This window comes from Tachyglossus aculeatus, chromosome 7 (genome assembly GCF_015852505.1).
Source record: "Tachyglossus aculeatus isolate mTacAcu1 chromosome 7, mTacAcu1.pri, whole genome shotgun sequence".
NCBI classification, from domain to species: Eukaryota; Metazoa; Chordata; class Mammalia; order Monotremata; family Tachyglossidae; genus Tachyglossus; species Tachyglossus aculeatus.
In genome coordinates, this window is record NC_052072.1 from 15404984 (window position 1) to 15417561 (window position 12578).

General features: G+C 47.2%; 1 protein-coding gene across 1 annotated transcript; it reads left to right on the forward strand.

The window, feature by feature from the left end:
* Positions 1-1104: 1104 nt before the first annotated feature.
* Positions 1105-12088, forward strand: LOC119930423 (chymosin-like). Its single transcript, XM_038748751.1, has 8 exons — positions 1105-1302; positions 2400-2517; positions 2872-2990; positions 5127-5326; positions 7356-7469; positions 8620-8764; positions 10134-10232; positions 11954-12088. The coding sequence occupies exons 1-8, from the start codon at positions 1105-1107 to the stop codon at positions 12086-12088; spliced, it is 1128 nt and encodes a 375-aa protein (XP_038604679.1).
* The last annotated feature ends 490 nt before the right edge of the window (positions 12089-12578 follow it).

Sequence of the window (12578 nt, forward strand, 5' to 3'; positions counted from 1 at the left end):
CATGAGAAAGCCAGGAGAAAATGCTGAATCAATTTCCTTGGATGTGAGAGCTGCTTCCCATAAGCCCTTGAGAACTAGGTATCATATAATAATAATGGCATCTGTTAAGCGCTTACTATGTGCAAAGCACTGTTCTAAGCACTGAGCACTGTTGGGGTTACACTGGAATTGCTCCCTCCCAGCCCACCAGGACCAGGAAAGGTTCTAGGAGGCTGGAGAGGATTTCCACTCCCAAAGGGGCATGTGTCATTCATTCATTCAGTTGTATTCATTCATTCATTCATTCATCAAGCAAAAACTCCTCACTCTCAGCTTCAAGGATCTCCATCACCTTACCCCCTCCTACCTCACCTCCCTTCTCTCCTTCTCCAGCCCAGCCCGCACCCTCTGCTCCTCTGCCACCGCTAACCTCACTGGGCCTCATTCTCACCTGTCCCACCGTCAACCCCCGGCCCACGTCCTTCCTCTGGCCTGGAATGCCCTCCCTCCGCACATCCACCAAGCTAGCTCTCTTCCTCCCTTCAAAGTCCTACTGAGAGCTCACCTCCTCCAGGAGGCCTTCCCAGACTAAGCCCCCTTTTTCCTCTCCTCTTCCCCATCCCCCCCCGCCCTAGCTCCTTCCCTTCCCAACAGCACTTGTATATATTTGTACAGATTTATTACTCTATTCATTTTACTTGTACATATTTACTATTCTATTTATTTTGTTAATGATGTGCATATAGCTATAATTCTATTTGGTCTGACGATTTTAACACCTGTCTACATGTTTTGTATTGTCATCTGTCTCCCCATTCTAGACTGTGAGCCCATTGTTGGGTAAGGACCATCTCTATATGTTGCCGACTTGTACATCCCAAGTGCTTAGTACAGTGCTCTGCACACAGTAAGTGCTCAATAAATGACCGAATGATTAAATTCAATCATATTTACTGAGTGTTACTGTGTACAGAGCACTTACTAAGCTCTTGGGAAAGTATGATAAAGAGAGACAATCCCTGCTGACCACTTACTGTGTGCAGAGCACTGTACTAAGCGCTCAGCTGAGTACATCATAACAATAAACAAATTCCTTGCCTCCAGTGAGCTTACAGTCTAGATCCAATGAAGTGTGACTGGGGTCTTGCTTCTGTCCCCAGGATCCCCCTGCACAAGGGGTTGTCACTGAGGCAAGTCCTGGAGGAGAATGACCTTTTGGCAGAGTTTCTGAAGCAGCACAGGACTGACATCGGCAGCAAATACCTCCCTTCCTCCCTTGCTGGTGGGCACCAAGGCTTGGAGCCGCTGGCTAATTTTCTTGAGGTGAGTGGCGAGCCCTCCAGAAGGACAGTACCGCTACCAATCCAGACCAATGGGCTCCTCAACTCTCTTCCCTGGATATCCATTATGTAACTGTGGTGATCACAGAAAATCCTTCCTGTTGTCTCACTTTCCATCTGTTCGCCTGCTTTGAGCAAGTTACTGAACTTCTCTGTGCCTCAGTTATGTAATCTGTAAAGTGGGGATGAAGACTGTGAGCCCCCCCCCGCCCCACTCTTGGGAAAACCTGATCACCTTGTAACCTCCCCAGTGCTTAGAACAGTGTTTTGCACACAGTAAGCACTTAACAAATGCCATTATTATTATTATTATTCCACCTATTCTGTACACAGGGGGGATAGTGAGCATCTGATGAGCATGATCCCAACTGCCCAAGATCGGGACAGTCAACTTCCTGCCCTGTCCTTAGCTGCTTTGCTCAACTCTGGTCTTTTCTTCTGAATTGCTCCTCTAGGATTAGTAGTACTAGTAGCAGTAGTAATAATAACAATAATAATAATAATAATAATAATAATAATGGCATTTATTAAGTGCTTACTATGTGCAAAGCACTGTTCTAAGCACTGGGGAGGTTACAAGGTGATCAGGTTGTCCCACAGGGGGCTCACAGTCTTAATAGTAGTAGTAGTAGTAGTAATAGTAGTAGTAGTAGTAATAGTGGTAGTTGCAGTGGTAATAACGGTAATCTCCTCTTGGGCTGGTACCTCAAAACGAAACCCCTGTACTGTGCCCTCCTCTCTCATAAGTCAATCAGTCAATCAATCATGTTTACTGAGTGCTTACTGTATGCAGATAATTGTACTAAGTGCTTGGGAGAGTACAATATAACACTATAATGGACACGTTCACTGCCCACAATGAACTTAGAGTCTAGAGGGGGAGACAGACATTAATATAGATAAATAAATGAATAAATAAATGAATTATGGCTAGGTACTTAAGTGCTGTGGGGCTGGAAGGGGGTGGATGAATAAAGGGAGCCAGTCAGGGTGACACAGAAGGGAGTGGAAGAAAAGGAAATGAGGGCTTAGTAAGGAAATGTCTTTTGGATCCTGAAACAAGAACTGCTCTGTCCACAGACAGAGTACTTTGGCACCATCTCCATTGGGACTCCACCCCAGGAATTCACTGTGGTGTTTGACACCGGATCCTCTGACTTCTGGGTGCCCTCTGTTTTCTGCAATAGCCACGCCTGCAGTGAGTACCCCAGGGTGGCACAGAGCCTGTAGTGAGAAACCAAGGGTGGACACAGAGCCCGCAGGGAGAAACAAAGGGTGTGACTTAGCTTCTTTCTGAGCCTCTCACGCCCACGCAGGTGGGGTGAGCAAATCATGAAGAACATCAGATTTCATTTCTGCTACTCTCTCGGTCCTTCCCTGAGAAAAGGGAGGAGGAGGGGAAGGCTGGAAAGGCATCCCTGAGGCTTTTACTGAATATTCGGGTTGGAATCAGGCAGAGGCTGGGTACAAATTGCAGCATGCGGCCAGGTGCATCCTGAGACAGCACTCACCTGCACGTTGGGGTTGGGCGGGGGGCCTGTCTCTCTTTCAGAAGCCCACAGGAGATATGATCCCTACCTCTCGTCCACTTTCCAGGACACCAGAAAGACTCTGTCTATCTACTACAGTGACGGCAGAATGCAGGGCTTCCTGGGTTATGACACCCTCAAGGTAAAGATGAACAGAATAGAGATTTCAGGCCTTGCCTCTTGCTGGCCTTCTCACATGCTGGTTGCTAGGATGGGTTTCCTGGGCAGCTAGGAGGGACCAGGATCTCTGTGTTAATTATCTGGGACTCAGACCGAACCATAGCGGGACTACTTCACTGCTCAGGAACCTATGTGAGTCTTCAGGAGGCTAGGGACAATCAATCCATCCATTAATCAGTGGGATTTTTTGAGAGCTTACTGTATACAGAGCACTGTACTAAATGCCCAGCAGAGTAACAACTCTGGTGGACACGATCCCTGCCCACAAGGAGCTTATGATCTAGTGGGGAAGACAGATGTTAAAACAGTTGCAGATGGGAGAAATGGCAGAGAATAAGGATATGAACATAAGTGGTATGGGGCTGGGGTGGGGTGAATATCAAAGTGAATATCCAATTACCTAAGAGCACGCCATCCCACTCCTCAAAAAATGCCACTGGTTGCCCATCCACCGCCACATCAAACAAAAACTCCTCTCCATTGACTTTAAAGCAGTCCATCAATTTGCCCCCTCCTACCTCACTTTGCTTCTCTGCTTCTACAACCCAGCCCTCACGCTTCACTCCTCTAGTGCTAACCTTCTCACCCCTTCCTTCCTCTCCCCCTCGTCCCCTTCTCCATCCCCTCATCTTACCTCCTTCCCTTCCCCACTGCACCTGTATATATGTATATATGTTTGTACATATTTGTTACTCTATTTATTTATTTATTTATTTTACTTGTACATATCTATTCTATTTATTTTATTTTGTTAGTATGTTTGGTTTTGTTCTCTGTCTCCCCCTTTTAGACTGTGAGCCCACTGTTGGGTAGGGACTGTTTCTATATGTTGACAACTTGTACTTCCCAAGCGCTTAGTACATTGCTCTGCACACAGTACGTGCTCAATAAATACGATTGATGATGATGATGATGATGATGCCTCGATCTCGCCTGTCTCGCCACTGACCCCGGCCCACGTCCTGCCCCTGTCCTGGAACGCCCTCCCTCCTCTAATCTGACTGTCATCTACTCCCCTCCGCTTCACAGCCTTATTGAAGGCCCATCTCCTCCAAGAGACTTTCCCAGACTAAGTCCCACTTTTCTTCATCTCTCACTCCCTTGTGCAGCTCCCTCACTCACTCCCTTTGCTCTTCTCATGTCCCAGGCCCAAAGCACTTATGTGCATATCTGTAATTTTATTTATTTGTATCGATGTTTGCCTCCCTGCCTCTAGACTCTGAGCTTGTTGTGGGCAGGGAATGTCACTATTTATTGTTGTATTGTACTTTCCCAAGCACTTAGTACAGTGCTCTGCATACAGTAAGCACTCAAGAAATGTGATTGAATGAATGAATGAAAGTGCAGCAGGAGAGGCTGGAGGGGTCAGGATCGGGGGAGTCAGGAGGGGCAAGGACTTATCCATCCTCAACAGTCCTGGTTGGGTGAGAACCCACCCCTCGTCCCCTACCTGGGCTAACCTCAACCAGCTATAAAATAACCAGGACCTTCCAGGTCAAAGTCAAGAGGGTGGCCAGTATGGCAATGGCCAAGGCTTGTTGGAGGGACCTCATCAATCAATCAATCAATCACTGGTATTTATTGAGCACTTACCGTGTGCAGAGCACTATACTAAGCACTTAGGAGAGTACAAATACAATAAATCTGGAAGTCACGATTCCTGCTCACAAGGAGCTTACATTCTACAGGAGTAGACAGTGAAATAAATTACAGATAGGGGAAATAGTGGAGTAAAGGATATGATTCTCAAGCGCATAGTACAGTGCTCTGGTCAGAGTAAGTGATCAATAAATACGACATTGATTGATATGTTCATAAGTGCTGCGGGCTGGATTGACTATCTCTTAATCAATCCATCAATCAGTGGTATTTTTACTGCAACCCAAATCTTCACTTCATGTTCCGGCTAGAATGTAACGCAAGATGGGAGGCTTGGGGGTTGCTCTTCTGGCAGTACGTCTCTCTGGGTCCAGCGTGAAGTGGTGTCAGAAAGACTGGTGGTGGTCATCGCCTGCGCCGGTGCCCAGGGTGAGCACTTTAAATAGGGACCATTCTTTTTGGGAACTTAATCCGGCTGCCCCTGCTGTCTCCTGGACAGATCTCGGACCTGGTGGCCACCCAGCAGGCCTTTGGCCTGAGCACCCAAGAGCTGGGCGGCATCTTCACCCACGCCACGTTCGACGGCGTCCTGGGCCTGGCCTACCCCTCCCTCTCGTCCTCTGAGGCCACGCCAGTCTTTGACCACATGATGAAGGAAGGCCTCGTCTCCCAAGGTCTGTTCTCCATCTACCTGAGCAGGTCAGAGTTGCAGCCCCCTGAGCTGGGGTGAGGCAGGGTGGGGCTTCCTGCAGGGAACACCCTCCCCCTGACATTCCTCAAGCTCTCCTGCCATTCCCTGAAAGAGCCGCTCTAGGCCTTGCGTGCGAGACCATGACCCTCCGCTGTCATTCACTCATTCAATCGCATTTATTGAGTGCTCACTGTGTGCCGAGCATTGTACTAAGCACTTGGAAAGTACAATTCAGGAGCAAAAGGGGACAATCCCTGCGCAAAATGGGCTCACAATCTGGGGGGGGTGACAGACAACAAAACAAGTAAACAGGCATCAGTGGCATTAATATAAATAAATAAAATTATATATAGATATGTATATATATATATATATATATATATATATATATCAGAACAGGTAAACAGGCATTAATGTAAATAAATAGAATTATAGAAATGTATTCATTCAATCATATTTATTGAGCACTTACTGTGTGCAGAGCACTGTACTAAGCACTTGGGAAGTACAAGGTGGCAACATATAGAGATGGTCCCTACCCAACAGTGGGCTCACAGTCTAGAATATATATTCATTCATTCAATCGTATTTATTGAGCGCTTACTGTGTGCAGAGCACTGTACTAAGCACTTGGGAAGTACAAGTTGGCAACATATAGAGATGGTCCCTACCCAACAGTGGGCTCACAGTCTAGAAGAGGGAGACAGAGAACAAAACAAAACACACGAACAAAATAAAATAAATAGAATATGTACAAGAAAAATAAATAAATAGAGTAAAAAATACGTACAAACATATACGCATATATACAGGTGCTGTGGGGGAGGGAAGGAGGTAAGGCAGGAGGGATGGAGGGGGGAGGAGAGGGAGAGGAAGGAGGGGGCTCAGTCTGGGAAGGCCTCCTCAAGGAAGTGTATGTATATGTGTATGTATATATGTATACATATGTATATGTGTACACAGTATATATGTACACATATACACAAGTGATGTGGTGCACGGAGTGGGGGTAGAGTAAAAGGGGTGAGTTGGGGGGAAGGGGAGGGAAGGGGAGCTGAGGAAAAGGGGGCTTAGTCTGGGAAGGATTGTCATGTTGTCATCAGTCCAATTCCCTTGGTAGCTAATTCCCAATCCTCTCTCTTCTCTACTGGTGATGGAAAAGTTCTTTAGCACCAAGCAGGAAGTAGTGAATACAAGAAAAATGCCTACAAATATGATTAGATCCATTGTTCATTCCTCTTCATTGCATTTCAGAATGAAAGAAAAAATCAGCTAGATCCTGTCCGGATATTGACAGAAAACCTATGCTAAACTTCAAAAGTGTACCAACGCCCTAGTCAAGGCAATGTTGATCGGGACAGACTAGGTGGGAATAATAGTCCTGGAAGAGAAGCAGCATGGTCTAGTGGGTAGAGCATGAGCCTGGGAGTCAGAGGACCTGGGTTCGAATCCTGGCTCCGCCACTTGTCTGCTGTGTGACCTCGGACGAGTCACTTCATGTCTCCGTGCCCCACTTACTTCATTTGTAAAATGGAGATTAAGACTGTGAGCCCCCTGTGGGACAAAGACTGTGTCCAACTTGACCTGAGCTTATATCTACCCCAGAGTGTGGCTCAGTGGAAAGATCACGGGCTTTGGAGTCAGAGGTCACAGGTTCAAATTCCGGCTCTGCCAATTGCCAGCTGTGTGACTTTGGGCAAGTCACTTAATTTCTCTGTGCCTCAGTGACCTCGTCTGTAAAATGGGGATTAAGACTGTGAGCCCCCTGTGGGACAACCTGATCACCTTGTAACCTCCCCAGCGCTTAGAACAGTACTTTGCATATAGTAAGCACTTAATAAATGCCATTATTATTATTATTATTATTACAGTGCCTGACACATAGTAATCACTTAACAAATACCATTTATAAATAGCATTTAGATATATAAAAGAGGAGCATTCTTTGTAGGAAGCTTCCCAGCACCACCTCCCTCCCGACAGGAAACCCTCTGGGGCTGCTGGAAGAACTACCACATCACTTCCCATTCCTTCTAGGCGCAGCAACGAGAGCGTGATCACCTTCGGGGCCATCAACGACTCCCACTACACCAGTCCAATCCACTGGATGCCCGTTACCCAGGCGATGTACTGGCAGATTGCTGTGGACGAGTGAGTAGTACCAGTACCGCTGAGCTCCTAGTCAAAGACCCAGCTCCCTTCCACCCCACCTTCGGGAGGTGGGGAAATTGAGGGGTGGAGAGCCAGGGAGTCGGGGTGGAAGGTGGGCGGCCGAAGGGCTCGCTGTCAATTTTGGAGTTGATGTTTTGGAAGGACTTGCAGAAATTGGGAGGATCCAGAGAGAAAGAAACAAGAAAGGGGGCTGGGAAAATCAGAATGGCCAAAGCAAAACATTTGGGAGGGGGTTCTGGAGTAGTATTAGTTGAGCAACTGCTGTTTGTGCAGAGCACAGTACTAAGCAGTAGGGTGATTGAAATAGACATGGAAGACACACTCCCTGCCCTTGAGGAGCTTACAGTCTAACGGGCTTCCTAAAGCATAAGGGTTTAGTTAATATCCCTACCTCAAGATACTTAGACTGTGAGTCCCATTTGGGACTGGGACTGTGTCCATCCTGATAAACTTGCATTTACCCAGCACTTGGAACAGTGCTTGGCACAAAGTAAGTGCTTAACAAATAACATTAATTCCCTTAAAAAAACCCCAAAAACCCACCAGCCACCTCAACAGGAGTAGTTTCAATCAATCAATCAATCAGTCCATCAGTGGTATTTATTGAGCACTTACTGTGTGCAGAGCACTGTACTGAGAGCTTGGAAGAGTACAATACAATAGAGTTGGTAGACACAGTCCCTGCCTTCAGGGAGTTTACAATCGAATGGGATTCTTCTGTATTTGGCAAGAAGCAACTTCAACTCAGCAGGATTGCAATGGAAGTAGGCTAGCCTGAGGTTGCTATCTCCCATTATCCCCCGGACTTGATCTGAAGTCAACTACCCTTTGGAATGGGTAGGATCCCATCTCTGTCCATAGGCTGATCACCCTGGTCTTGTGGAAAACTGGGCTACCGAGGCCCGATCGCTTCTGGCCTTCCCTTCCCGTCCCTTCTTGGTGATGATTTCAGGAGTTGGGGGGAAAGAGGTGTTGGGGGTCGAATCCTGCGGCACCCTGGCTTCTCTGTACTGAAAGTCCCAGAATGTTGTGGGGCTTAAACTGCATGCACCCAGGGCCTATTTCAGGGTGGCGGGAATTGGGATGGGGTGGGCAGCCTGTCTGACCTTGGACACCTCTTGATTTCCAGAATCACTGTGGATGGGCGAGTTGTGGCCTGCGGAGGAGGCTGCCAAGCCATCCTGGACACTGGCACCTCCCTGATAGCTGGTCCCAGTCCAGACATCGTGGGCATCCAGTACCTGATTGGGGCCACGAAGAGCAGGAATGGACTGGTGAGGTCACGAGCCCAGACGGCCGAGGATTCCCCATTTTCACCCAAGCACTATATTAAGCACTGGGAAAGAGGATGAAATGTAGACATGGTCCCTGGCCCCCAAGGGGCTCACAATTGAAGAATAAATTGGGAAAGGGGGCTGGTGACTGACACGTAAGGAAAGGTGAATCAAAAATATTCATTCATTCATTCAATTGCATTTATTGAGCACTTACTGTGTGCAGAGCACTGTACTAAGAGTTTGGGAAGAACAATTGGCAGCATATAGAGACGGTCCCTACCCAACAATGAGCTCACAGTCTAGAAGGGGGAGACAGACAACAAAACAAAACATGTGGACAGGTGTCAAGTCATCAGAATAAATAGATATAAAACTAGATGCACATCATTAACAAAATAAATAGAGTAGTAAATATGTACAAGTAAAATAAATAGAGTAATTAATCTGTACAAACATATATACAGGTGCTGTGGGGAGGGGAAGGAGGTAGGGCAGAGGGGATGGGGAGGAGGAGAGGAAAAAGGGGGCTTAGTCTGGAAAGGCCTCCTGGAGGAGGTGAGCTCTCATTAGGGCTTTGAAAGGAAGAAGAGAGCTAGCTTGGTGGAAATGCGGAGGGAGGGCATTCCAGGCCGGGGGAAGGACATGGGCCCGGGGTCGATGGTGGGTCAGGCGAGAACGAGGTACAGTGAGGAGGTTAGCAGCAGAGGAGCAGAGGGTGCAGGCTGGGCTGTAGAAGGAGAGAAGAGAGGTGAGGCGAAATATATAAAAGGTGAGAACACCGATGAAGACCATGAAAGGAGTGGCAGGATTTCCGGAGCCTCATGGCTTAGACCAACACTCCCAGAAGTCACCACTGAGGCCCCGATGGTGACTTTCTTAACGTGTTAAAAGTTGAGATGGCCTCACGCTATCCCATTTGAGTCCTTTCCAGGGTGGAGCAGGGGCTGATGGGAGATCTGGCATCATGGGAATGGGGCCGAGGTCAGCTATAATCAATCAATCAATCAATCAGTCATATTTATTGAGTGCTTACTGTGTGCAGAGCACTGTACTAAGCGCTTGGGAAGTACAAGTTGGCAACATATAGAGACAGTCCCTACCCAACAGTGGGCTCACAGTCTAAAAGGTCTATAAGGTGGGAAATGGAGGACTCAGGCTGTTGCCACTGTATCATCATCAGTCGTATTTATTGAGTGCTTACTGTGTGCAGAGCACTGTACTAAGCGCTTGGGAAGTACAAATTGGCAACATATAGAGACAGTCCTTACCCAACAGTGGGCTCACAGTCGGCTCTGTGCATCCAGTGTCAGCTCTGTGTGCCATGCTCTGTCTTGCCCTCAGAGAGGTTCTTCTTTCATCTCCTCAGTACCAGGTGGACTGCAGAAAGCTGCAACGATTGCCTGATGTCGTCTTTCATATCGACGGCGTCAAGTATCCACTGACTGCCACCACCTACACCAACGAGGTAGGGTCTCGCTTCTGCAAATCCATTGCCAAGGGGCTCAGGGGTCCCTTCCTTAAGGCTGCAGCTTTTATACTGATGAGAGGGGGCCAAACCAGTACATAACAATAATAATAATGGTATTTGTTAAGTGCTTATGATGTGCAAAGCACTGTTCTAAGCTCTAGGTTTGGTAGATGAAAGCTAATCAGTTTGGACGCAGTTCCTGTCTCACATAGGGCTCAGAGTCTCAATCCCCATTTTGTAGATGAGGTTACTGAGGCACGGAGAAGTTAAGTGATTTGCCCAAGGTCACACAACAGACAAGTGGTGGAGTCAGGATTAGAATCCAGGTCGTTCTGGCTCCCAGGCCTCAATTCTATCCAGTAGGCCCTGCTATTTACTGAAGGCCCAATTGGCACTTGAATGAAGTTGACGGGGACGATACCTAGGAAAGGGACCAGTGTTTCACCCCAACTGAGGTCTGCCATGGAGTATTTTGATGACACTAGAATTGCAATGAACTTTGGCTCCTGACCTATAGAGTCTGTGTAAGGGAAATCAGGATTCTGACCATTCAAATGGCCGGGCTGGAGCAGGACAGTGTCAAGACTGGGGTGAGAATTCCCTTTATGGAAGTCTCCAAATGACCACCCATCTTCCTCTTGGCTTTTTTTAAAAATGACATTTGTTAATTCATTCATTCATTCATTCGATTGTATTTATTGAGCACTTCCTGTGTGCAGAGCACTGTACTAAGCGCTTGGGAAGTACAAGTTGGCAACATATAGAGACGGTCCCTACCCAACAGCGGGCTCACAGTCTAGAAGGGGGAGACAGACAATAAAACAAAACATGTTAACAAAATAAAATAAATAGAATAAATATGTACAAGTAGAATAAATAAGTAAATAGAGTAATAAATATGAACAAACATATATACATATATACAGGTGCTGTGGGGAGGGGAAGGAGGTAAGGCGTTAAGCGTTTGCTATGTGTCAGGCACTGGGGTAGATACAAGCTAATCAGGTTGGACACAGTCCTTGTTCCTCTTGGGGCTCACGGTCTTAATCCCCATTTTGCAGATGAGGGAATGGAGACACAGAGAAGTTAAATGACTTGCCCAAGGTCATACAGCAGACAAGTGGACGAGCCGGGATCAGAACCGGCTTGGGAAGGTGGGATCCTAACCTAGGGCTTTCCTCCAGCCCAAGGGTTCAAATTATTTGCACAGATTTGTGTAAGCATGCCTTGCGGATCTGCCTTGAGAGTTCGAGGGGCAGATAATACACAGACGATGGCAGAGATGAGTTCAGTGGGAACGTTTATGTTAGCGAAGTGTGCCGGCTGGGTTGGTATTAGAAGAGTAGCATGATGAGTGTGCTAAGATGAATAGCAGCATGCCATAGCGGATAGGGCCTGAGAGTCAGAAGGTCATGGGTTCTAATCCCAACTCCGCTACTTGTCTGCTGTGTGGTCTTGGGCAAGCCGCTTCACTTCTCTGGGCCTCAGTTACCTCATTTGTAAAATGGGGGTTGAGACTTTGAGACTTACATGGGACAGAAGTGTGTCAACCCTATTTGCTTGCATCCACCCCAGCAATTGGTACAGTACCTGACACATAGTAAGCACTTAACAGGTACCACAATTATTATTATTTGAGATCAAAGCGGTTGAGGCCTGGGGCATTTGATCCAGAATTCCCACCCTGCAAGGCATTCTCCCTACTCCCATCTCTCTAGAATGGCGGCATCTGTTACAGTGGCTTCGAGGGTGACTCCGGGGGCCAGTGGATCCTGGGAGTCGTCTTCATTAGGGAATATTACAGCATCTTCGACCGAGCCCACCAGCGTGTGGGGTTGGCCAAAGCTGTCTAAAGTGTTTCTGGAGGTCATACAATCACACTCCGCCTCACCAACCCACAGCTCCGGTGCCCGGAATGCTGAAGCTTAACCCCAATAAAACATTCCCTACCCTGCCACTGTGTGTCAACTTCATCTTCAAACCTGGAGTTCCAAGGCCTCAAGGGTCAGTCAATTGTATTTATTGAAAGCTTATTGTATGTAGAGCACTGTACTAAGTGCTTGGGAGAGTACAGTGAGAAGCAGCATGGGTCAGTGGAAAGAGCATGGGCTTTGGAGTCAGAGGTCATGGCTTCAAATCCTGACTCCGCCAATTGCCAGCTGTGTGACTTTGGGCAAGTCACTTAACTTCTCTGTGCCTCAGTTATCTCATCTGTAAAATGAGGATTAAGACTGTGAGCCCCCTGTGGAACAACCTGATCACCTTGTAACCTTCCCTGCGCTTAGAACAGTGCTTTGCACATAGTAAGCACTTAATAAATGCTATCATTATTATTACAACAAT